General features: G+C 37.5%; 1 protein-coding gene across 1 annotated transcript; it reads left to right on the top strand.

The window, feature by feature from the left end:
- Window positions 1-9,784: 9,784 nt before the first annotated feature.
- OTOL1 (otolin 1) lies at window positions 9,785-26,334 on the top strand (the record flags this gene model as incomplete). The annotated part of the gene is made up of 5 exons (XM_079154927.1): window positions 9,785-9,883; window positions 18,475-18,846; window positions 22,512-22,601; window positions 24,754-24,825; window positions 25,436-26,334. Exons 2-5 carry the CDS (start codon window positions 18,483-18,485, stop codon window positions 26,332-26,334), a joined length of 1,425 nt encoding a protein of 474 aa, XP_079011053.1. The 5' UTR covers window positions 9,785-9,883; window positions 18,475-18,482.
- Window positions 26,335-26,893: the final 559 nt, after the last annotated feature.

Genomic DNA, 26,893 nt, shown 5'->3' with positions numbered 1-26,893 from the left:
AAATAAAGACAAGCTTATTTTGGTAAACCACTGAGATTTTTAGTGATGTTTGTTACACAACAATATCACAGCAGAATCTGACTAATACACTCTCAACTTTTTACTCTTCAAAATCTGAAATGATAGGAAAGTAAGAGAGGAATGATATGCTCTTTATTGAAATAAAACAACTGTTAACATTTCTCTAATTTTGGGGGGACCACTGAAAATAACTTGTAGGCATCATAGTATTGGTTCATAAATACTGCAGCTTATAGATCTAAGAATAAGGAATGTCTTAGTTAATTCAGTCTGCTATAAGAAAAATACCATAAAATTGATAGTTCAAAAAACAAATTTGTTTCTCACAGTTCTGGAAGCTGGGAAGTCTAAAGCTAAGGTGGGGGCCAATTTGGTTCCTGGTAAAAGTCCTTTTCTCACATAGTGGATAGAAAAATGTACCCCTCCCCACAACCCTGGTACTGGGAATTGAACCTCAGGGTACTCTACTACTGAGCTAAATCTCCAGCCCTTTTTATTCTTTATTTTGAGACAGGTTTCACTAAGTTGCTGAGTCTGGCCTTGAACTTGCAATACTCCTGCCTCAGCCTACCAAGTTGCAGGGATGACAGGTGTGTGCAACCAAACCTGGATTCATGTCTCTTCTTATAAGGCCACTAATGCCATTGATAAATACTCCACCTTATTTGGTCAGTCCTGACTTAATTACCCTCCAGAAGCTCCACCTTAATACAATCACATTGGGAACTTGGGTTTCAACACATGGTTTGTGAGGGACATCAGTCCACAGAAAAATCCTTCTTTTATTTAACTAAATTTGAACTGGCTTATAAAAGGTAAAATTTCCTTTTACCACTGTAATATATGAAAATGACCCAAACAAGGTAATCTATTACTTGCACAAAGATGATAACAGAGAAGGGACCTGGTCCTTAAAAAGCAACCTGAGCCAGTCAATGGTGAGTTGAAACTGTCCAACAACTTCTTGGAAAACATTATTTTCAGTTTTATTAAATGTAAGTAAAGATAATGATTTATAAGTGCAGCTACACATATTTTATCAGCATTACTGAGAGCCCAGGCACTGAAGTGTTTTAAGCTATCTAGGTTTAGTGGTACATAAATCCATCCGGTGCCAGCTTGCCAGGGAGTATAAAGAATTATAGGCTAGCTTGAATTTCTAACGTGACTCAGCATAATGTGTGATGCCCGCTGAACTCTTTCAGGTGAATTGATGAAGATTTCTATGGGCACACTCCTTTAAACTTCATGCTCAAGGTTGTTCTAGTACTTCAGCAACTAAGTCTCACCTAAATACCCAGAAAGAAGGAAAGATAAAAATTACAGACACATGTGGATTAGAGAGGGAAAAATATAAAGCAGGCTGGCAAGCTGGGCTGTGGCACCAGACACACCTGAGTTTGGATGCTGGGTCTGTGCCTTCCTAGCCAGTTATCTTGAGCAATTTTTTTTTTAATCCCCTCTGAACTTGGTTTTCTCATCTGTGGGAATAATGGTACTTGCCTCAAAAGGTTTCATTAACTAGTCAATTAATAATTAAATACAAATATTGATGTGTTTATATTATAGCTCCTCCAAAACATTTCTGGTCTAAATAGATATGGGCCTTTGCTTATTCAGTTCCTTTTCCTTTCTTCTTCTCAAAGGACAAAGGCTATTTAGGCAGAGTTGGTCAGTCCTGTAGGAGGAAAAATAAACTGTCAGAGTAGCAGGCCAATCATCCTCCAGCAGGGGCAGCATGCATTAGGGAGGCAGCTCTTTGGGCATAGTCCCTGGAGAAGACTGATAGAAGCAAGAGTTGGGTGGGGAGATGATCACAGGGTGGGACATGGAGGTAAAAAGGACTCTTCTGAGGTGCAGCAAACTTGGCAGTGAAGTATTGCCTATGATCCCTCATTTATCTTAGTAAACATAAGTCTGGATCAGAATCCAGATTTAATTGTAAGCCAGGTGGACTACAAAAGTTGTAGTTCAATAGGAAATATGTGCAAAACTATTAATGAAGAATCTTGCACATTGAAGTGGTTGGGTAAATGGGCATTTTAGTGAATTTCTAGAACCAGAAGTCATCTAGTCCAGTGGTTCTACAATTTTAACCATGAGAATCACCGATATAAAACTGTAGCTCCTGGCTCCCACGTTCATGGATTCTGGCCCAGATTCTGATGTCGGACCAATGAAGTTACCTTCTACCTTCTTCTTTATTCTTATCTTGTTGTTCTCTCTCTCTCTCTCTCTCTCTCTCTCTCTCTCTCTCTCTCTCTCTCTCTCTCTCTCTCTCTCTCTCTCTTTAAGCAATGCTTCTATGCCTCTGATTCAGGCATACTTACAGACTATAGGTGAATCTACACCCAGATGCTATCATTTGGTAATTCTCCTTTCTGGAGCTATTTGAGGAAAACTTTCTTTTGTGTGCACAATGGAGAATGTCAAAGGATAGTCACTGCAACACTTTTTAGAGGTTAAGAATTGCAGAGTCGAAATAGCCCTCAACTGATCCATAGCTCACAAACTTTACTTTAATGCACTCATGTAACGGAATGCTATGTATTATGGCTAATGGAATGCTATGTATTATGGCTTGAATATGAGCTGCCCTAAAAGCTACTGTGCTATGGCAGGAATGTTCAGAAGTATAATGATTGGATTATGAGGGCTGTTACCTAGTCAGTAGATTTGTCCATCTGAGGGATTAATAACTCAAAAGGACTAATTGGGTGAAAGCTATAGGCAGGTGGGTGGTCACCGAGAGAGCGCTGTGGGGATTATGTATCTCATCCCTCTGTCTCTTCTCTCTTTCTTTCTGTTTCCTGGCTATGATGAAGGAAGCAGCTTCCTTCTACCATGGCCTTGTGTCAGGATATTCTGCCTCACCTTGGGCCTAGAGTGACAGAGTCGGCCAACCATGGACTAAACCTCTAAAATTGTGAGCTCAAAATAAACTTTTCTGCTCCAGGTTGTTCTGGTCAGGTATTTTGGTTACAGCGACAAAAATTTAACACACTATGTCACAATTAAAGAGACCAAGAGATATCTATATTTTCTAATGCGGAAAAATATCCAACACATATAGTTCAGTGAAAGTTAGAGAACAAGATGTACAATGTGAAACTATTAACTAGAGAGCAAAAAATACTGCCTATTTTTAATGGGTAGAGATATGATGATATGTGTCATAAATGATTTAAAAGACTTGGAAAGATTCATACGTGATGACAGTGCCTCACCTGAAAGCAGTAGGAGCAGGGAACAGCAATTGCGGTGTTGCTTTATGTTATGTTTTATGCGTTTACAGGGAAAAATAATTTCTATATTCTTGTGTAACTCAAAATCCTTAAAAAAAGACCTAGTCCAACTTCCCCACTTCATAGATGAGGAAACTGATATAGACCTGCTGAGCATCTCAGACTCAAATGTGGGTCTCATAGACATGATTGCTTGTCCAAGGGCAGTAGCTTATCAGTCATTTTAAATGAAGATGCAGTAATTTAGCCATATCCTCATCATCAGGAGGGAGTGACTGTGAAGAAAAGGCCAGTTGGGTGTGGGTAAAAATACAATACATGGTATTTGATTAAACTTGAGCTTGTCTGTGTCTAGCAATGACCAGGTCTCCAGAAAAAACTAAAATGAGGGTGAGACAGAAAGTTTCCAGAAAGTGAGAACTATAACCAAACAGGCTGTTGTAGTAGCATCAGCAGGATCACAACATTCCTTCCAAGTGGATAAGCTACAAGGGAAGACAAATGATAACTTACCATGAGCAATCACTATATCAAATTATAGTGCTCTTATGATGAGCACATTCTCTCGAAGGGCAGAATCAGAAAGCTCTTGGTGACTGTAGAATCAGAAGGAGAGGATTTACATTAATCAAATATTTCATGGCATCTGGTTAAATTAATCAGCTGCATCCAGCTCATAATGGGGATCAATTTACTAATGGAGTTAGAATATTTAAGTCCCATTGACTTGGTCTCCTTGGGACTGTCTGGTTGGGTAGTAATTCTGTTGGTACCTTACGTCTTACTTTTTCTATGTTTCATGACTGATCAGTCCTCTTCTATAAGTTTTGTATTAGATATGCTAATATATCCAATCATACGACCATTTTGCTGGTTTGGAATTTTATTTGTTTTTATTTTTATCGTTTTGTACATCTGCTCTAATCTATTTTGTGTTGCCCTTCCTTACAGTTAAATTCTCCTTGCCATCTAGGCTCTTTGCAATTGGGATGCTGTTCCCCAACCTTTGATTTTTTTTTTCCCACTACACGTATCTTTGTTATTCAGATTGTAGCAGTTTAATGATCAGCTTTTAGAAAGGCCTTTCCTGAACATCCCATCTAAGACAGCCACTTAGCCATCCCCCATTACTTCACTTTATTTTAGTTTATGTGCAATGCTTATTAGTTTCTAGGTATCTAATATTTACTATTCATGTATCTGTGTTTCAATTTTTGGAATATTTCCCATTAGGACATAAACTCCATGAAAACAGGAACCTTGTAAATTCTTCTCCTGCTGTATCCCCAGCTCCTGGATCAGGATCCGGCACTTGGCAGGTTCTCAGAATGCTGTTGAATGAATGAATGAATGATATAGCAAGAGGTCAATAATATTTTTGTAATTTATAAGTTCTTGGGAACATCTCACTATAGCTCTCAAATAATAATAAAGATATTTTCTTAGAAATGAACCTGACCCAAAATAAAGTCTCGGTCAATTCTCAATCAGTGGCAGGTTCGCCCAGGAAAGGAGCTGTAGAAGAGTTGTGTATTCAGAAACCTCACTGGCCGCTCTCCTCACTCAACAATGGAAACAGATATGCCTCTGACCATCCAAATATCTCCCAAATAACAGATTTGGGACTCTTTCAGAAAACTATAATACTAAACAAGAGAATTGTTTGACACCGTGGTGCCTAAACCTTATAGTATCAGAATGAAAGATAATCCTGCAAACCCAGAAGAATGGTTGACAAAGTCAGGCCAGAGAAGAGCTGAAACTTCAAAATTCCCAAGACATTTGCATTTCTTCAGATTTCAGAGCCTTTCCCTAGATCCTGGGGAAGTTACCACTCCCCTTATCAAAGGGTACTCACCTCTCATTGGGTAAGGGCAAATCTTGAGAGAAATAAAGCAGGCCCCTGTCTAATGATAAATGAGATTGAATTTTTCAATGTGCTAACCAGGAGAAAGATTGCTGATAAGGAAACATTCATAAGGTAGGAGCTGATTACAAACATCAATTTATTTTATCTTCCATCAAGTCTTTTGCAGTAAGATGCCAGGTTTAAAAGGGTCCTGTTAAAATAATAAGGAAATTAGAGTATGAATAGAAATGATAAATGTCTGCAATTGATAAAAGGCAGTTTTCCTCTCTGGTATTAAATCTATATTTTGCATCGATCTTTGAAATGTGGAAGTCTGTGGCATGGGATATAGAATCATTCTTAACTTTAAAGTTACTAAGTTTGTGAATATTTGCGAGATACATAATTAGAAAAAACAAATTCTAAAATATATCCGGATTAGTGGGGTGGGATTTACATATTTTTGGTAGCATAGAGTAATTTATTACCTTTCAGAAATGATATACAATGAAAGTCTTAAAAACCAAGCTTTATTTACATAAAAGTAGTTGAGTATATCTTCAGTTAAGATGATATAGGTTGCATTAAAAATGTAGTTTTATCATAACAATTATCTAGTAGGAAAAAAAGATATTTTGCCTTTTAAAGGATGTTATGCCTGTGGTATTTTACAGAACATTTATGAACAATAACAAAAATTTGATATGCATCTATTTTCCTATGATAGAATTAGTGGAACATCACATTTTTAGATCTATTAGTCATTTTATTATCACTCTCTCCTTTAAAGGATTTATAATTCATGAATAAAAATTAACTGTGGTTTTAAACTTGACTTCAGGGTTTTTAAGACAGAAACTAATTTTTATATGTTATGTTCTTTTTAATATTATTCAGAGCAAATCATTATGGCCATCTGTTTGGATGATAAATGCTATTTGCACTTTGAAATTTCATAAGGAAGGTCTGTCATTTATTTTCTATTTTGAAGAAGTCAGTTTTTCTAATAACGTATCTGCACTGAAACAAAAAATAAACCCAAACAAACAAATAAACAAACAAACAAAACAAAACAAAACAAACAAACAAAAAAAAAAAAACAAAGAAGTGCCATAGCTCTGTGAGATTCCAGATATTCAGGCACATCATTAACAGAAGAAATCTCATCTAAAGATTTTTTTGTGAAACAATTTTCCTTCTGAAGTTCATATTTTATCAATTTCTCTCTTTTCATCTTCAAGTCCATTGGCAAAACTCCAAAATAAAACTAATAAGTATACTTTTGAATCTTTAAAAAAACAGTTAACTAAAAATATATAAATATACAAGGCATTATTTAATTAGGTCAAAGATAGGAAATAAGACACTCAGTTTAAACATGACATCCTTTATCCTATTTTCTTCCTTGTTGAATAAAGACGAGACATTTGACTGCTCTTTACACTTTCTGGGATTTGTAACATTAGGTATGAGTCTGTACTAGAAGAAACTTTATTTTCATTTACCTACTGTAGTAATATGACATTTACTATAATTTAGTCTTAGTGGGTAGCTTATAAGATTTGAAATCTAAGTGCTTTGCATAATCTCCTTCCAAGTGTTTTAATTGACATTCTGCTATAATGAACCCCACAGACCATTACCTGGCTAATTGCTTGAGTTACAGTGCTTATACAATGCCATTCTTTGTCCTTGGTCTTTTGGGGTATTAAATAGCAAGGCTGTCCTGAACGAGGAAGTGACTGCTGTTTTTCATGTAATGCATTAGCCTCTAGGTAGCTTTTTCAGGGACAGACTCCCTTCTGTTCTTCTCTGGGCTGATTACAAACCTGATACTTGTCAGCTATCTGCTATTCTGAGATTCTCAACTCTGTCTAGGAGAGAGCCCTGATCCTCTAATGGGCTTCTTGAGCCACTGCCACAGACAGAGCTTACCATGAGCTGACTATGAAGTCCTGGAACAGGCCCTGAACCAGGTGACAAAAGGAGAGCAAAACAATTTTGAATTCTCCAGCATCAACTATGGTTGGCCAGGATTTGTTTAGAAAAGAATCTCAATACTTTGGAACTAGAAAAAGGTATAGTGCTAGCTCTCCCAGCCCAAACTCTGTTTTTAATGTACAAATGTGAGTCCCTGAGGGTGGGGACAGGTTGGGGAGGCAGGTTAGTGACCCAGGCTCAGAACTTCCAATGAACACAGATCCATGAAGTCCTGAAGTCCGATGCCACGTGATGTGAGAGCAAAAGCAGGGGAGTGCCAGGACTGGCATGCCAGGACAAGCCAGGGAAGTGCCGTGTACCTGTGTCTTCCATGTTTTCTGCCCATTTTTGATGATGTCATAGGCCAGTGACAATGGCTTTATGATTGTAAAGGAATGTTACAGGATTTTAAACAGGCTTTTAAGAACTAGAGGCAGAATAAGAACCAACTCTGCTACCTCCAGGCCTAGACTGGTTTCTCTTGGCAACTTCTGAAAAACATGTTTCTATAGAGCCTGCTCATACCTTGGTCCATGATGCTAAATGACTCAGAATTGGAATAGTTCAAATTCCAATGGGCAAAAGAGAAGCTGATATATTTTGGAGTGTATATGATGCCTGCTAACATTCTCTAACTTTGAACTTTGCTGATGTTTGTTTATATTTCTGAGCACTGGAGTAGGTTTAGATGTCTCCGAATTAAAAAAAAAAAAAAAAAAAAAAAAAAAGACAATCCAAAATCTTTTTTAAAAGAAAGAGAAGTAGAAGTTTAGTAACCAACAATATTTTTATATATTTATGTATATTTTTATATTTATACATTTCAGGCCATATCTTTAGGAGTTATACTTCATATTTGAGTTCCTTACACATACACATGGAAGTAAGCTGATGAAAGAAATGAACACAAGTCTTTCAACACTGAGAAGCCAGACTGTCAACAGATAGTAAGCTACTAGTGATGAAAATTCTCTATCACCTTATCACAAAAAAATTTGTTTCAAGGACAAAATTATTTTCTTTTAATCTCACCTATCTGTTAGCTTCTGTTTCCTGGAGCTTCCACAGAACCTCCCTTTTGGGCAAACTCTGAGGGACTGGTCACTGAGGGACTGGTCACAGCTCACTCCCACTCCTTTTCTGTCATGATTCCCTACTAAGTAGCACACCACAACAGGTGTCCTGCTTGGTTTATAAAAAGGTGAAGAGATTTGTTTAGGTTTGGATACACTTATTCTAATGTGTGTACAAATATTTCATGTTAATGAAGTAGAAAATCTCAGTGAAATCTACTTCATAGAAAATTTCTATCATGAATCCTGGTTTGACTCCATCATGCATTTTTGTGAATGTGCCAAAACTTAACAAAAATGTATTATGGACATATGTGAGTTTTAAATTTAGCTTTGCAATAACAACTTTGCTAGATTATTATTTGCAGGACCAACTAATAAACAAATAGAGGAACAAATCCATCAGCATGTTCAGATTATGTTGTTTTCTTTCTTTCTTTTTTTTAATTTAAGGGATTTTATCTTTTTAGAGCAGTTTCAGGTTTGCAGAAAACTTGAGTAGAAACCACAGAGAGTTCCCACATAACCCGTCCCTCAGTCTACACACAGTTCCTCATTGCTCTTTTTACCTCAGTGGAATATACCTGCCTGCAAAATTTACTTCAGGTTTGTTATCTAGCTGCACACTCACAGATTCATTCATTCACTCTGTCCCTTTCCCCCACTGAATCATCCCATTTCTTGACTGGGACTCAGGGTTCTATGTTTTAATACAGAGAAAGCCCTTCTGTCCAATCAGGTTCATCTCACTCGAGTTGTTAAATCACTCAATCCCTAAAAAGAAAACCACTACAATTTTAATACCTAGAATCACAGTGAGGGAAATAAAAAAGATGAAACCAAGTGGTAATAACTTGGTTCTTGTCTTTGCCTAATCCCATTTGTAAAAAGGTTTTTGCTTCTAGGCTCTAGAGGTTTAGAACCAGGGTTTATTTTGTGCCTAAATTTAATCCACATTTTTACCTGTCTACTCATCCTTTGTAGGTGACTTCATTTTTCCATCAACCAGCCACCTGAATTATTACTTGGTCCTGCCCTGACTTGATTGCTTTTGGAAGTATGGAGGTTCCTTCTCCATACCCAACCCTACACTGTGGGTGTTGACTGCTACTTATATTGTTCTGCTTCCTGACTTACTACTTTGATTTAAGGCAGGGTGGGAGGAGCAGAGGAGGAACCGAAAAAGTGTTGGCATGCATAGAGGGGGGAAAATGTGTCCACATTTGCAGCTGGTCTCTTTATAATGTTATACTCTGAACCAAAGCCAGTCCCTTTCCATCTGACAGAAAAGTGCTGAGACTGTTTTTATTTTACTGCATACTTGTCAAATACAAGAAGCATTTAACTTGGTAGAATGTACTGTTGTATTCAATGTACTTAATAAAATTGTAATGGGTTCACTTATTTAGACACTGAAAGAAATAGCTTCTCACTGGACAACAGAAATTACGATGCTTTTGCCACATGTATCAACACAAAGAGATGTGCAAATCCTATCAGAGCTGATTACAATCACTATGGAATTGCTCTTCAAACATAAAAAGGGAAATAGGAATCTATGGTTACAAAGTTTTTTCTATTTCCTGTTGATTGCAGCTTATATTTGTGAATGAACTCAAGATCCGAGCTCCAGAAGGCTTGCCTGTCTGAGTTTACCAGCAGAATTGAAACAGGAGGAAATAGCTTACCAGAAACTGTCACTTGTGGTTTGTAAGGTAATGAGAGCACAGCACCAGGAACCTCAAAAAGGTTCAATGGATGTAGCTCTCAGGAGGAAGGAGATGGAAGTGGCAGCAGCAAATATGCTTCCCTGTTTTCTCTCCTGACATCCTTGTGCAACTTGCTCTTGTGGGACCTTCTTCCTCAGGGGGAACATGCCTGAATGGATTTGGCATCAATGAGGTTAATGCTCCCTCTTGACTGATGCTCCCAACTTTGAAGATTACTCTTGATTACTTATTTAAATGGAAAATCACAGGGGGCTGCCAACATCCTCAGAACAAGCCTGAAGTCATACCATTTCTTGACTGGGGATCATGCTTGCACATCTCAATACAGAGAAAGTCCTTCAGTCCAATCAGGCTCATCTTACTCAAGTTGTTTTATTGGAAGCTGAGGTTAAGATCTCACATCCCTCCTAAAATTCACCCAGAGAAGATAAGGATTAATTACTTTGATCTTAGACGATTAAGTACCATATCCATGTAAACAAATTCTATGTCAACAAATTATGTGTCTAGGTTCTTCTGCCTAGTACATTTTTTTTCCTGATTCAATCTATATTTTAAACTAAAACTTGACCAATATCTAAACCTCAACCTATATTTCCAAAAGAAAATAATTATTGACCATTAGGAAATTTCCCATATATAAAATTATACTTGGCTTTCTTCTTAACCCTCAATTTAAATTATATTAATTAAAACTACAATTCTAAGTAAAAGTTAAATTCTAATTTAAGGTGAAGATGTTACTTTCTATAGCTGTAGAATTAACCTCAAATCCTTGAGATGGGCTGCAGCATGATGGGCCCAGATGACCTCACAGTTCTCTGTCCCTCTCACTCCACACATCTGGGGCATACTGGTTTCATTTCTCTCTCCTCCAAAGGTGGATCTGGTTTCTGCTGATTGAAAAGCTCTTATGGGGCTTTTCCTTGTTCTTTCCAAGGCTGTTTGCTTCTGATTCATCAGTGCCTTTTGCTCAGGACTTTCCTATCAGCTAAGTGCTATTTCCTCAGTTAGGCTTTCTCTGGCCACCAGTCTGAAATAATTATTTTTCTTTCCTTTTTCTTTGGGCTGGGGTGGGGTACTGGGGATTGAACTTAGGTTTTTTTGGCACCTATTTAGAGGACTATGTGACTTTTATCTTTAATTCTATTTATGTGGTGAATTACATTTATTGATTTGCATATGTTAAATCACCCTTGCATTCCTGGGATAAAATCGACTTGGTCATAATGAACAATCTCCTTAGTATGTTGTTGAATATGATTTGCTAATATTTTATTAAGGACTTTTGTATCTACATTTATCAGAGATATTGATCTATAGTTTTTCTTCCTTTGATGTATCCTTATCCAGTTTTGGTTTGAGGATAATATTGGCTTCATAGAGTACATTTGGAAGTATTCCATTCATTTCTATTTTATGGAATAATTTGAGGACCATTGGTATTAATTCTTCTTTAAAGGTCTGATAGAATTCAACTGAGACTCCATCTGGTCCTGGGCTTTTCTTTGTTGGAAGGATTTTATTATTGCTTCTATCTCATTGTGAGGTATTGGTATGTTTAGGTTTTATATGTCCTCTTGATTCAGTTTTGGCAGGTCATATGTATCTAAAAATATGTCCATTTCTTCTGGGTTTTCCAATTATTAGAGTATAAGTTTTCAAAATATTCCCTAATGATCCTCTGGATTTCTGTGATTTTTGTGGTTGGTGAGTTCTCCTTTTTCATCTCTAATTTTATTAATTTAGTTTTTCTGTCTTTTTCGTTACGTTAATTTGTCTAAGGGCTTATGATGTTATGGTTTGGATATGAGGTGTGACCCAAAAGCTTCTGTGTTAATGCAGGAGGTTAAATGATTAGATTGTGAGAGCCTTAACTTAATCAGTCCATCTTAGCTTGAATGAATTAATGGGGTGGTAACTGTAGGCAGATTGGGCATGACTGAAGGAGATGGGTCACTGTGGGTGTGTCCTGAAAGAGTTGTTCTTGTCTGGGGTCCCTCCTACCCTGATTCCTGGCTGCCATGCGGGAAGCTGCTTCTGTCCACCATGCCCTTCTGCCATGATGTACTTCTTCATTGTGGGCCCAGAGCAATGCACTTCGTCAACCATGGATTAAACCTCTGAGTTGTGAGCCCCCCAAATTAAGCTTTTCCTCCTCTAAATTGTTCTTGTAAGTTATTTTGGTCTTAGAAACACAAAGCTGATTAACATAGAAATTAGTACTACGAAGTACCAATTGCTATGACTAATCTGACCATTTGGTTTAGGTCACCCTGAACACTTTGGAAAAGTTTATGGAAGAAGTTTCAAAAAGTTTGGATATGTGGGCTGGAGAAGCTTTAGAATGTTGTAAGCAGAGTTTAATGGATAATTCTGGTGGGTGTGCAGATGCAGACGACAAGAATGCCAACCAGAATGTAGATGGTAAAACCTTTGCTTATGAGGTTTTTCTGTTGGGAATTAGACTAGAGGTCATTCATTTCACATTTTGGCAAAGAACTAGTCTACATTTGCCCATGTCCTGAGATTCTGTGCGAGACTGAATTTAAAAACTATGGAACCAGCTGACCATGAACTGAACCTCTGACACCCTGAGCAAGGATAAACTTTTCCTTCTCTAAGTTGCTCTTGTGGGATACTTTGGTCACAGCAATGAAAAGCTGACTAACACAAAAGAAAAAAGAAATAGAGGAAGAAAGAAAGAAAGAAAGAAAGAAAGAGAAACACAAGCATGGAAAGAAAGAGCATAAAATACTGGTCTAAATGAAATGTGTGAGACATCAAAAGCAGCTGTCCAAATAGCAAAAGGATGCTATGGACTTTAAGTTATATCTCATAATTCTCTATAGTTTCACAGGACCAAAGGGGAAGAATGCTCTACATAAGGCAAAAAAAATCACCACTCTTTTTGCTTATGCAACACACACACACATAGCCACATGTCTAAAATTATTTGAAAACTATATCCATATGGGAATTAACATGAATAATACAACTGGGATACAATACTAGTATGGATTATTTGATGACTGAAAATAATGTGGTGGCATTTTTTTTGTTTTCGTTTTTGTAATGGATAAAGATGTAGATGGATAAGGAGTGGTGACTGGGTTAAGGAAAAAGAATGAAGAATTAGACATGCGATAGGCTGGTAGGCTGGGAGTTTATAATAAGAGAAATAGAGCTAAAAGTAAATGGAGAAGAATAAATGATAATAAGATTTGGTCTGGAATCAATGTAGGTATATTAGGCAGAAAGGGATTTAATACAGGCAATTAGGTGCTTATTCAGTCATTGAAGTGGGAAGGGGAAAGGGCAAGGAGGGCTACTACTGTTGTCAATTTCATCTTTAGTTTTCAGAGAATCAGGGTATTGTTACTGTTGCCCAGGCAGGTACCACAGAATACTGCTGCTCATAGTCACCCACAGAACCAAGGTGGGATTTCATGTTGCTGTGCCCGAGGCCACCACAAAACTACACATCTGCTAACGTCTGTGCATTTACTGGCTGCTGCCTACAGGAGGCAAAGGGCTTCTACATTCTGTCTTACCCATTCCGTGTATGTTTTTTTCCATTAGCAGAAACTAAACTGGAACCCTGATGGCAAGAGTTTCTAGGCAATGTAGTTCTCAGTCTTTGAGCCCATGAGTTTTAAGGGAGGGACTAAAGGGGATGGAAATGATTCCAAATGTCCAAAGCCAAGACTAGGAAAAACTTGTTATGTTACTGCTTTAAAATATTATTTCTGGCTAATCTCATGAGATCTCTCTCTTCTCTCTCTCTCTCTCTCTCTCACACACACACACACACACACACACAAACACACATTATCACACATTACTGAGGACACTACACAGAAGTTTTCATGCATTATCTTATTAAAATTCACAAGTTTAACAATAGGAATAGCTATTATTATATCACCATTTTAGAAATGAGGAACACAGAATTAAAAATTTGCAGTTACTTTCTCCAAACAAAACAACTAATAAGTAGATCTGAACCTGGAACTCAGGACTATCTACAAAGATCATGGATTTCAATTCTATGCTACGTTATTTGATAGTTGGTATCTAAATTTATTTATAATATATGGTCCTTATCTTAATATCTTGTCAGTCATCTCACAAATACACAAATAGGTGAATCTCACAATTCACAAATAGGTCAATATAAACACCTTACTTTCACTGAGAAAAGAACTACCAAATCTTCAATGAATGTCCTCTCAATCTTGGGCTTCTTAATGAGAGAGGAGTATAAGATTAGATGAGACATAATACTTTTTGCCTTTAGAATGAAATCTTATGAAATATGCTACATTTCATGTGTTGATAGAGTGCCCACTACTATAAGACAACATCACAGATTGTCAGGTTGGAAGGGATATTCAATCTTCTAACATGAGGTGGAGCTCAGTGGCAGAGTACTTGCCTAGCATGTGCAAGGAGCTGGGTCTTTCCTTCAGCATTACACACACACACACACAGACACACTTACAGACACAGACACAGACACAGACACACACACACACACACACACACACACACACACACACACACACACCATACACCTCTCCTGATAGCATCTCAGTAAAGGTGAATGTGGCCCAATTTCTGCTTGAACACTTTCAGTGGGTGAGAGAACTTCAGGGACATGGGGGCTGAAAGATAATGGGGAGGAGCTCAGAGCATGCTGTTGCTGAGGTGGAGGTAGGGTGATACTGCTTGGAGGCTTCTTAGTTTTGTCTCAAAGGTAGCAAAAACGTTAGGCTTATGGTTGGAACGTTTGACATCATTTAGCTTTTGCTGCCTAAATGCACTGAAGTTCTGTGGCCGACTATTGCTGGTATGTCTGTGGTAGGCTCAAGATGGACAGGAATGATTTGATCCATTGAGAAGTGAGGTCTATGCCCTCTCCATCTGAGAGTATGGCTGGTCTCTTTGACTAACAGAATTCAATGTAAGTGTCACTGTGCCAGTTTTCAGTTACAGTCTTACTAGGTTGGCAGATTCCATGTTTTTGGAACACACTTTTTGGAAGCTCTGAGCCTTGATGTATGTTTGAGTATTTGAGATTGGCAAACTAGTGAGACTATGTGATCAAAAGTACAAGTTGAGTTCAGCCTTTTTCTATTTCTATTGAGACACCATAGTTGTAGGTTAGCCTCTCCCAACTAGCTCATCCATCAGTTGAACACTACTAAATGACTTTGTCAATGCCTCACAGAGCAGAAGAATCACCTGACCAATCCAGGCCTGAATATCTGACCCACAAAATTATTAGCCATAATACAATTGCTGTTGTTTTAAGCACAGAGTTTCAGCTACTTTGTTAAACAACAATAGATAACTGGAACAGAGATTTGAGGTTATGGAATCTGTTTGTCTCAGGAAGCCTTACCTGGGCATTTGGAGACTGTGCTCTAGAGTGTGTTTGGCTACGGCAACTGAGGGGGCAAGTCTCCTCCATGTGTCCCTCATCTTCCTCCTGTGACTAGTATCTAGTCCATTCACATCCTTCTGATGGAAATGGCAGAGGGTAAGAAAGCAAGTGAAAACACACATGTCCCTAAGATCTAGGCTTGGGATTGGTACTCTGTCACAATGTTATTATTATTAGAAAAAGAAATGATATGCCTGTATCATTGATCAGTTTACTACCAGTAATTCTGCAGTCTTCAAAGGGCTTTGTGTTTTCCTCATCTCCAACTTTTTGGGGAACTCTATCACAGTCTTAAAGTGCTGATGATATTGTCCTTATTTCAACTGGGAAGCAGGAACCCACAATGAAAGAGAAACAGATGAGAACAATTCATGCCCTCAGATAGGGACACTGAGCACCCTCCTTATACTAGTTGGCTCTGTCCATTCTTTTCTGTAATCTTTTGACCTATTGTCAGTAACTTTGTTTGCCCAGCACCAATGTGTTCTCCTGTCAGAACCAGACTTCTCCTTTTTTCCTTCTCCATTTTTCTCAATAATTTCCCAGTTCCTGTCTGCAGGAGGTCACTTTTCAACAAAATGGCTCAGAGTTCAGCTTTATGAAGGATCCAACTTCAATTTATTTCTGCAGCCTCTCTGATCACTCATTAATCCCCAAGCAGCATGATACAGTAGGAAGTGCGCTTCAGAGTCAAGTGGACTATATTTTGATCTCAGCTCCCCTGTTCCTAACACTGTCACCTTGGGCAGGCTACTTAACATCTGTGTGCCTTCGTTTTATAACCAGTTGTAGGTGCATAATAAATCTTATCTTGCATGGTTCTTGTGTGATACAACTGACACAACAATTACGTAGCGCCTAGAGCAATGACTGCCAGGTTCTCCGTGTTGAATTCCTTCCTTTACCTTTGTCTTTCAATCCCTCTCTTGCCTGCACCCTCAGGACTGGTTTACCAAGATCCTATCACAATACGTTTGCAGGGTCAAAAATACTTGGTACATATGGAAGAATAACACAGAGATGTTCTATTAAGGAAAAAGGAAGATTATTTCCCCACATGCCCTCACTTTTTACAGATAACAGAAAATGTCCTAGAGCTTTAACACTTGGCATTCTGCAAACTCCAGTGCTTCCTATAGTAAGGTGCTGTGAGAATTAAAAATCACTAATATTTCACTTTGGGCCTTTTGCCAAATCTATTTCTCTATAGACTAAAGATGTGGGCCTGGCTATATATGGATGTTTACTGTGGAAAAGATCCTTAAGGATGGAACAGGGTTTTACATGGCTTCCTATTGTAGGACCCACCCCAGGACTTCTTTGATGTTCAAATAAATGTTTGTTGAACAATGATTATTTTATTGAATGCAATTGCATGAAATATTGAAAGTTCAGTTATTTTGTATTTCAACAATATTCTATAGGCTTTGCTGGGGCTGAATTTGACTGGCTGGTGTGTGGTAACTGTGTTTGGTGTGCTCACTTGTGTGGGGTAGAGGGTGTGTGAGAGAGGCATCTGTATTTGGAGAAAGGCAGCGTGATGCATTGCCCTTCACACGTGCCCCTCTTTGTTTTTGTTGCCTCTCCTTGCTCCTTTCTGGACTGTACACTAGCGACAGAGACGTGGCTTATGTTTGGTGTCATCATGTATAATCCTGCACTGCTGGTGACATTGTTGATAGTCAGTAAATAATGATTAAATGGATAATATGGTAGAAAAGACAACTTGAAAGAAACATTTTGTATTAACATTAACATTTTGTATCTTTATATGATTTGGGAGAGGAAGTGTCTTATCTTGTCTCTTCTCATCTGCTCTGATTTATGTCTGTCTCCTCCATGGCTCTGTTCCATTGAGCTACCCTTGGATTTATTATTCTTTAATCCCATCCTTATAAATGCCACATGATTTGTGGAAAGGGTTTAGGTTTGAAATTAAAGAGACCTGGATTTAAGTCCTAAGTCCATAATTTACTGGTTGTGTGACCTGGACAAGATATGTAACCCTTTGATGGCTGTTTCCTCCTCTGTAAAGGTGAAGAAGTGTGTCACCTACCTGGCATAGTTGTTTTGAGAACTGACTGACTTGATGATGTAAGGCACCTGCTCATAGTAGGGGCCCTATACATAGTAGGTTTTTTTTTTTTTTTTTTTTTTTTTACTATCCTTATTTTTTTTCTCTTTATTCTCTCACTAATTATCCTAAGTGTTCTTTCTCCTAACAGAAAACATGCATTTCTAATCTTGGCTATCTGTTAGCAGATACCAGACTTCTGGGAATTGATGGGGAATGGGATACTGTGAACAATTACAATTTTACTTTATTGCAAACCTTATATTGTATTACTTTGGACATTGATAAAAACCTGAATAAGAATAACCACACTTTTCCCATTAGAATAATATAAGGATAAATGTGAGTTTTCAGAAAACTCCCTGAATTATAGAGCAAGAAGTGAAGAGTTAAATGGCATGTAAAGAATCTAAGGACATGTTCAAATTTATAATTTTTTTATCATCTCCCTCTCTGTTAATTATAATAGATTCCAAAAGAGTGCTCTCACAACAGCACCATTATCCATAGTAGATTTAAAGACTATTTCACCAGTATTTTTTTTCTTGAAATAATTGAGTTTGCTGGAATAAACTATTCAGTTCAATATTTTTCATCTCTCTTTAATACAAATATATTTGATTCCTATAAATCTGAGTGAGGTCAGTCAGGAAATTACACATATTTTTTTCCACAGGGTATATGAGCTATTAAGTTGTGTTGCATTTATTATAGATCATGTTTGGTATTTGGCAAGATAATTTGAATGATTGAGAACAGTACTTTAAAACATGTAACACTGAGAAAACAACCAGAAAGGAGAACTGAAGCAAAGGAGAACGGTTCCTTATAATAAATACTTCAAGTAAATAAAATATTTGGTTTTGATTCAAGACCACATTTACATATAAAAGCATATCAACAATATATCATTTTATATTATGCATTCTGTTCATTCTTATGGCTCATATATGCATATATCTCTCCCATAAAAGTATATATTTATTTCAGTTAGTCTTTTCATTTGAAATGCATATAATTTATATATATTTTCTTATCATATCTTTCTTCCAGTTTCAAATATGTGGATGTTTTCTTGGATTTGTGTCATTTTAATTATTTTGGCTATTGTTGGTGTGGACACAAGAGCAAAGACCACACCATATATCAAATTCACGAAGAAATCTGAGGGAGAAGAGATGCCCAAGGGCCTAACGCCATCCAGCAGCTCGCCTCAGGAGGAGGAAGTAGACCCCTTGATGGAAAGGCCTGCAGTGGCAGAACCGGCTGCTGAGCCCTCAGCCCAGGAGTTTGCCTTCACCACCACCAGTCTCTTTTCCTTTGAAAACTTCACTCTTGAAACAGCTGATTTCTTTTTGAATTGTTGTCCTTGTTGCTCACCTATTGCAGGGCAGAAAGGAGAACCTGGAAAGACTGGAAAACCAGGTATTTGAAATGCGGGAAGTTATGTTTCTCACCTGTACATCAATAAAGAGATGGGTCAGGGCATGGCATTGCTCCAAGGGTTTCTATACTGTCATGCAGGTGGTAACAGGCCTAGGAATGACATGGTGACAGATGCAAATACAAATGGGTGCTGTGCTGCCCAACATAGTAGTCACTAGCGACATGCATGGTTATTAATACATATTAAAGTTAAAATTAAATAAGATAAGCAATTCAGTTCCACAATCACAGCCACATTTCAAATGCCCAATAATCATATGTGGCCAGTGATTACTTGATTGAGCAGCACAAGTATTACAGAACATTTCTATCACTGCAAAAATTTCTCTTGGAAAGTGCTGGTTAGAGTTAAGGCAGGGACTTCTGACCCCCAGCATCGATGCTGCAGATCTTCAAGCTGCATATATTACCAGTACAGTCTTTTCATTAATGGCGGAATTAAAAAGGTAGATGAAAATTCTATTGCCTGGTAAGAATGTGTGCTGACTGATGGATTTTTTGAGTGCTATTTGTAGTTAGGATTAGAGATGGAATGCCTGTGAGGTAGAGAATGAAGTGCAGGATTCATTTTGCTCCTCATTGAAATTCTGAAGCAATAGTATGTCCTTGCCTAGTAATTTTCTCCATTGAACACTGTGGTTATTTATTTCAAAAATCAGATGTCTTTAATATATATGAATATATTAAATGATTATACTTTCAGTATTATCATAATCCATTTTGACTTTTATATGTCATGTAGCATAGAGAATTCAAGGTAAAATTAAGATCAGAATGTCAATTTCAAATTTGCTATTCCCTGAAAAAATTCATATTGATGTTTGCTGTGTCTTGCCTGAAGAATAGAAAGTTTTAAAATCAGTAATTATATATCTTTAAAGGTTTTTCATTCATTTCATCCCATTGTAGGATCAAATTCAGCATTTTTGCAGGGCTGAATTAAGGGGTGGAGGAGATGGGCAGTGGCCAGAAGCATCAAGATTTCAGGGTTGTTAAAACATACAAAATGTAAAGAGTCAGAGAAAGTCATATTTACCAGAACTTTTCTTAGCATCCTGTTTGACTGGCAAGCTGCTTGTGAGTGGAAACCCCAAGCACAGAGTCAAGTAGTCATAGCTGGTTGCTAAGCTGTCATCTAAGGCTAGGAAGTCTACAACATCAGGCTTTTGTTTTACCCAGTCATGTATTTGACTGGGCAGTTCTTGGAGTTCAAACCCTCCTCTAAACCCATGTGACAAATATTTTGAAGATTTCAGGTTATTAGCTTCTCTTAGTCAGACTGGACCGTGCTTAAATGCTGAGAATATTGACTCTATCATGGTCTTAACCTAGGAAAGCTTCATTACTTCTGTTAGTCTTAGTTTCCAAAATGGTAAAATGGGCTAAGCATGATACTGACTTCACAGAATCAGCAAGAACTCACCATGGTGCCTGGAATAAATAAATACTCAGTTAATCATTTTTATCTTTACAGTTAGCTATGGTAGGAGTATGGTCCTGTCTTGTGGAATACTCTGAGCCTTATATGACAGGATACCACTTTTGAGATTCAGAGAGAGACATATGTTCCAGCTTTAGTAGTATTTTAAAAAATATTTCTTCCTTCTCTCCTCCCTTCTCCTTCACTCCTCTCCTCTCCACTCTGCTTTTCTTTCTTTCATTAGAAATCTAGTATAAGAGAAACATTGAACAAACTTGAAAAAGAAAAATAAGGCTACTAAAATTCAACCATTTTAATTCTCCTTCACTAATTTTCAGTCCTTGGTCACATGAACACATATACAAACACTTTGTAAACATCACATTTTGCATTATATACTTTTGAAAGTCACTAGTCTATGAACTTTCTGAATGAAAACATTTTGAAAAATTCAGATATATCTAATAACTAGCAAAGGTAAAATTCTATTTAAAGTCTGATCTCCTGCTTCTCTCTTTAGTTCAGTTATGATAATAGGTTCTACATGTCAAGAATGGTTGGCATTTTATATTATATCAAATCTTTATAGAAATCTTAAAAATATCATCACATTTTACCTGATGATTTGATCACAGTCCAGGGAATGTTTGGTAAATCTAGAGTGCAGAACCTGGAGTCAAAATCAATTTGTGCACCTTGAAGCCTCAGCTTTTCCCTTCATGTTTCGTCTCATGGTAATTATGAAAATCAAACCTGGACATACATTTCACCTGGATGAAAGGAGTAGCCTTGCTCTCCTCTGCATCCTCTTGTGTAGTTGTTGTGTGTACCTGGTGCCAACCTGGGCATAGCACTTTATCACTCCTCAGTAGTACCACATTGAGCTTTTGGGGGTCATGAGGCAGGGGAGGTATGCACAGGGAAATGAAATTGACCATCTTGCTTGCTCCTACTTCTGCTTCTTCTTTCTCCATGTCTCTCCTCCCTATAATCCTTTCTTTCCTAGACAGAGGAGCTTAGCCATTAGCCCTTGGTTATTTGAGCTTGCCTTCAGCCTTGATTTCCATTGCAAGCAATTTATTGAAGGTTTTCTTCCAAACAAATACTGTATTCTTTCAAAGAAGAGTTCTATTGAATATAATTTCATTCTGTTCTTTAAGATGAAGTATTATAATTTCATTGAATGTACTTATCTATATGGTTAACTTTCAAAGAAACTGGCCTTAAATTATTCAATTTGGGAAGTAATTCTTATGTCTGGAATAGGACTTGGGTTTCAGGAAGAATAATTTTCCTAGGCTTGGGGCCCCTGTGTGGTCCAGGTAAGTGGAAGGAATCTGAACTGCACTGGTGAATAAGGATACCCAATGTGGTCTGAGCTTTGGGTGATCTGACCCTTGCCTGCCTCTCAGCTTCCTCTCATCCTTGACCACTATCCAGCCATAGTGCCCTTTTATCAGGTGCTTAAAAACACTATGGTCTTTTCTATTCTTACTTTCCTGAAATAACTACCTGCTGGTTTTGGGAAATCCTAGTGAATTCATTGAGTCTTAATACCATTTTCTTAGGGAGCTCTCTGCTGATCCCATAAATATGTTAGATTCTTTTTACCCTACTTTATAATAGGAACTTCCTATTTTTCTTTATGTTATCAATGACAGTGTGGCAATTTTTACTTATTTGTTTGGTTATCTTGGTTATTTGTTTAATCCTTATCTTTCATGGAGTCTCAGTTTTGTGGGGATTGGGATTGCTGGCATGTTGATGGCTGTGTTCCTAATACCTAGCAGGGGGCTTATTGTATAGGAAGCCTCAGAAATAGTTTCCAAACGAATGGATACATGGATGAATGGGGAATATAAAAGTGCTAGGTATTGTGTTTTTACTTCCAATTTGAAAGTGTGGTCCATATAAGTTTTAGTGTCAGGTAATTATTTTGTTCTTGCTGTTTGATGTAGTGCTGCTTCCCTGAATCATTTGATCACTGCCATGAATACAGTGACAAGTACTAATGGGCTCAATTTATCTATTCAGGTGTACAAAATTGCAAATCAGACAAAAATATTGCCCTTAGAACTCTGTAATAGTTTATTCTCACCTGATTTTATGATTAGGACATTGACAGTTATTAGTTTCAAAAAATGACTGTCTCTCTCATCCCCCACACTAATGAATTTCAAAAGAGAATTTTTCTATATTGATGGTGTTAAATCCCCATTTTCAGGTCCTAAAGGAGAGGCTGGTAATATAGGGATCCCAGGGCCACCAGGAATCACTGGGCCCCAAGGCTCAAAAGGCCAGAAAGGAGAGAAGGGTAGGTAATTCATTTAATTTCATTTCATGCCAACACCTCAAGGGACATTTTGTATCATTTTTAAGGAGAACAATTTGCTAAGTAAAGTCTTGATTCTTGAAGGTATGTCAGTTTTTAAATAGTTAAGTACTTGTTAAAGCATTTTGTGAATTAATTTGATATAGAAGTATTATATTTATAAATAACCAGTTGAGAAATTCTAAACTTATCTGGAAACATCACACACACACACACACACACACACACACACACACACACACACACACACAGAGTTACACAACTTTCCTATTTCTCATTGGTTACCTGGTTGACCCAGTGACTGGAAGCCACAGGTATAGTCTGTGGGGAAGAGTACTTTCCTGTACATTCCATGTGGGCTCATACTTATGATGCAAATTAATTTCATAGTAAATAGAACTAACCAGAACCAGCAATCCTCTAGAATATTCAACTTAGTCTGCTTGCTAAGGAGAGTTTGCCATTTCCAGTAACTCACTTTGAAATTAGAGGCAGTGTTGATGATGGGCAGAGCCATGAATTAAAACAGAAGTATTAAGTGTATAACAATGACTTTGGACCAGTGGCTTTACCTTGCCTGGAAATTGAGGGGGATGGACTAGATACTTATTTATACCCCTATTTACTATCAAAGAAAATTTGTAGTTATGAGTGCTTTCATAGATCTTTTCCAGCTCAGAAATCCTATAATTCCATAGGTGTGTCAGTAAAGAAGGCTTTCCTGCCTCAAGAAATCCCTGGGTCTGTAAGTGCTCCAAGGTACTGAGGAAAGATTACAGATTCACTGGGACATTGAGAAATTCCTCAGTGAATAGGAGCAGCCTGTAGAAATACCATCTATCCATCAAGTTCAATGTTTGAGCTTCAGTGTCACATGTCAAAAGACCTAATATCATCTATACATCACCCTCCACATGGCTCAGGAACTGCCTAACTCATTTCTGCTAGAACATTCAGTGAAGTAATTACTCAAAAAAGATGCTAAGGTAAGAAAGAGCTACTTCACACTTGTCAGTTATGCGATTTTCATTCTCAGAAACATTTAATCCTTTTGTGGCTGAATTATGTTAGTAGAAAACCCTGTGAAATAAAGATGAGTGATGAACCTCCCCAGTGATTCATACATTCTGGAAGCTAGACTTCTGGAAGAAGAAGAAAATGCAGGGAAGTATCATAAGGTTCTTAAGAATATACTTTGATGAAGGATCAAAAGTAGAGATTCATTCAGTCAAGTCTCTAAAGTGGCAACTTTACTTTCCTTTTACTTCCAGACTTAGCTTGGACTCTTTCTAAGATTGAAAGTAAAAAAAAAAAAAAAAAAAATGAGTTGAATGCCTACGTTCTGATTAATGACTATTTGATTAATTCAGTACAAGCAATGAAATCCCTTAAAAAACTTGAGAACATAAACATTTGTGAGGAAGGTCAATGTTTGATTATTAACAAGGACTGGGAATAGGTTTGGTCCTTCACTTCCTTTCAGCATTGGATTCTCTCAAAATGCATACAGATATTTTCCTGATGGCCTATGGGTTATTTTCCAAATTTTGTATTTTATGTGGAGTGGTAATAGAGGAGGTAGCTATTTAGAAAGCTGTTGGTTGAGTGACCTAATGGGATTTCTTTAGTTGCTGCTGTGAAATTAGGGGAGCTTATTCTCATCACTGTCAATTTGATTTAGGATTTATTTTTGTCTGACAAAAATGAAATAAAATTGTTAGTCATAATATAAATAATAAAGTTGACAAATTGATGCCAAAGAAGGTGATATACAGTCATGTTTGGCTGTTTACAAACTTTTGATTTTTTCACATGTCACTTTCTTCTGTGATAAAAGTGAAAACACAAGTATTTGCCCTACCATTTTTGAAGGGGATGTGCTATATACTTTGTAAATTACAAGTGTTCCAATTGATGAGAGATTGGCATTGCCTCCCAATCTCCTTTAAATGGTTTACCATTAATTAAAATTAAGCATTCCTAATCACAGTCAATACATTTCCTTTTCACATTATTTTACCTTTTAACCATTTTGATTAAAAAAAACACTGGAATGTGACATGGTTGTGAAAGGGATGTTTGATATATCATAAATGACATAGTTGGAAAAAAATTAATCTTGGTATTATTTTAGGACTAAAGGGAGAGCATGGGGACCAAGGGACAAGTGGAGTTCCAGGATACCCAGGAAAACCTGGAGAACCAGGTACAATTAAAAATATATAATTGTGCACAATCATGAGTGCAGTAAAGCCCTTGTTTTCTTCCTGTTTGTATTTAAAGTTTTCAGAGAGGTAAGATGGAAATATAAATTACTACTATTTTTCAAATAATTCAGTGTGCGATTGAAATATATCTAGGAGTTTAGAGACCAGGTAAAAGTAGTTCCTCTCTCTAGCTGTCAATTTTCTGGGTTTTAGTTTCTATGCCTTGTAAGATATTGAGTTTGGATAGACAATATGGAGATTTAGGAGAATACTTGAGATGGGTCAAAATGCAAAGGATAATGGTATACAGTAAGCAGCTATAGTTCTAATATTCTTTATTACCTTAAAAGTGGAGAAAGGAACTAGATGTGCGAATTCTGAGTAAAAGCTATTATTTCTCGGAAGCACGAACGTTTCCCTTTCTGAGATTATGACATACTATAAATTGCTCATTGCATTTATGGTTGCTGGTCACAGCCTTTGCTAGGCAAGAAGGGGTTTCCATGTCCAATGTAATAGATTTTATTCCTATTTTTTGAGCTCTGTGGTAATAGCATCTTGTTTGTAGCTTTTGTGATCTTTAAACATTATTTTAATTTTTCATTTCAGGTGGACTTGGTCCTAAGGGGGATAAAGGAAACATTGGCTTGGCAGGAGTAAAAGGACAAAAAGGCTCAAAGGGGGACCCATGTGGGAATGTCACCAAAGGAGACAAAGGAGACCCGGGAGCTGTGGGTTCCCCAGGCTTGAACGGAGGGCCTGGGGCCAAGGGAGAGAAGGGGGAGATGGGGCAGAAAGGCTACTGTGGAGATTCTGGGGAGAGGGGAGGAAAAGGGCAAAAAGGGGAGGAGGGGGTAAAAGGAGAAAAAGGTAGCAAAGGAGACATTGGGACAGAAGGCAAAAGGGGCTCTGAGGGTCTGCCTGGGGCCAAAGGAGATCCAGGTGTTAAAGGAGAAAAAGGAGAGTTAGGTACTCCTGGTCTTGTGGGACCTGCTGGGCCAAAGGGTGACCTTGGGAGCAAAGGGGTCCGAGGACCTATTGGGAAGAAGGGCTCGCGGGGCTTCAAGGGCTCCAAGGGTGAGGTTGCCAAAGTCCTGCAGTCAGCTTTCAGTGCAGCTCTGTCAAAGCCATTCCCTCCTCCCAACCTCCCCATCAAATTTGACAAGATTTTATATAATGACCAAGGGGATTACAACCCTGCCACTGGAAAATTTAATTGCAGCATTCCTGGGACATATGTTTTTTCCTTCCATGTTACTGTGAAGGGTCGACCTGCTCGGATCAGCCTGGTGGCCCAGAATAAGAAGCAGTTCAAGTCCAGAGAAACTCTCTATGGTCAGGAAGTAGACCAGGCCTCTCTCCTCATCATCCTGAAATTAAGTGTAGGAGATCGAGTGTGGTTGGAATTGTCGAAAGATTGGAATGGTGTTTATTCCAGTGCTGAGGATGACAGCATTTTTACAGGGTTCCTTTTGTACCCAGAGGAAACTCCTGGAATTTCTCCATAAATTTGGGTCTTGGACACTGTAGTTGAGTTTAGTGGAATAAGTATTAACATAGAGTAGTGCACTTAAACAACTTCTATTTTTTTCATGATTAAAATAATACAAACAAATTTAAATAATTGTGTAATGTAGATTCAATTACTATTCTATTCTATCTTCTTTAAAACATTTAAGAACATATGTCTACCAACTGTGTAGCTGACATTTTTTTGTTTAGCATTCTAATGACATTACTTATGCTATTTAAAGGATTAATGTCTATGTGGAAATATGAATGAGATTTATAATTAATAAATATATTCTTCTAAATATCTCTATATTTCATATAACTGTGTGTCACTCCTTTCTATATGAGTGTGAGGTTAATACCTGATATACTATCATGAGAAGTCTTTCTTGAAGTTTCTGATTCTCTTAGGAGAATTCTCATGTTAGTTTAATTCTCACATTAGTTTAACTCAGGGGAAATACATGGAAAGAGTGGCAAAGATTAGCTAAAATATCTTTAAAATTTATCATGTGTAAGGGTTTTTCCATAAAACCTGTATTATGCAGACAAGAG

Source organism: Sciurus vulgaris (assembly GCF_902686455.1).
Source record: "Sciurus vulgaris genome assembly, chromosome: 10".
Taxonomy (NCBI): Eukaryota; Metazoa; Chordata; class Mammalia; order Rodentia; family Sciuridae; genus Sciurus; species Sciurus vulgaris.
This window is presented reverse-complemented; position numbering and strand designations above follow the sequence as displayed.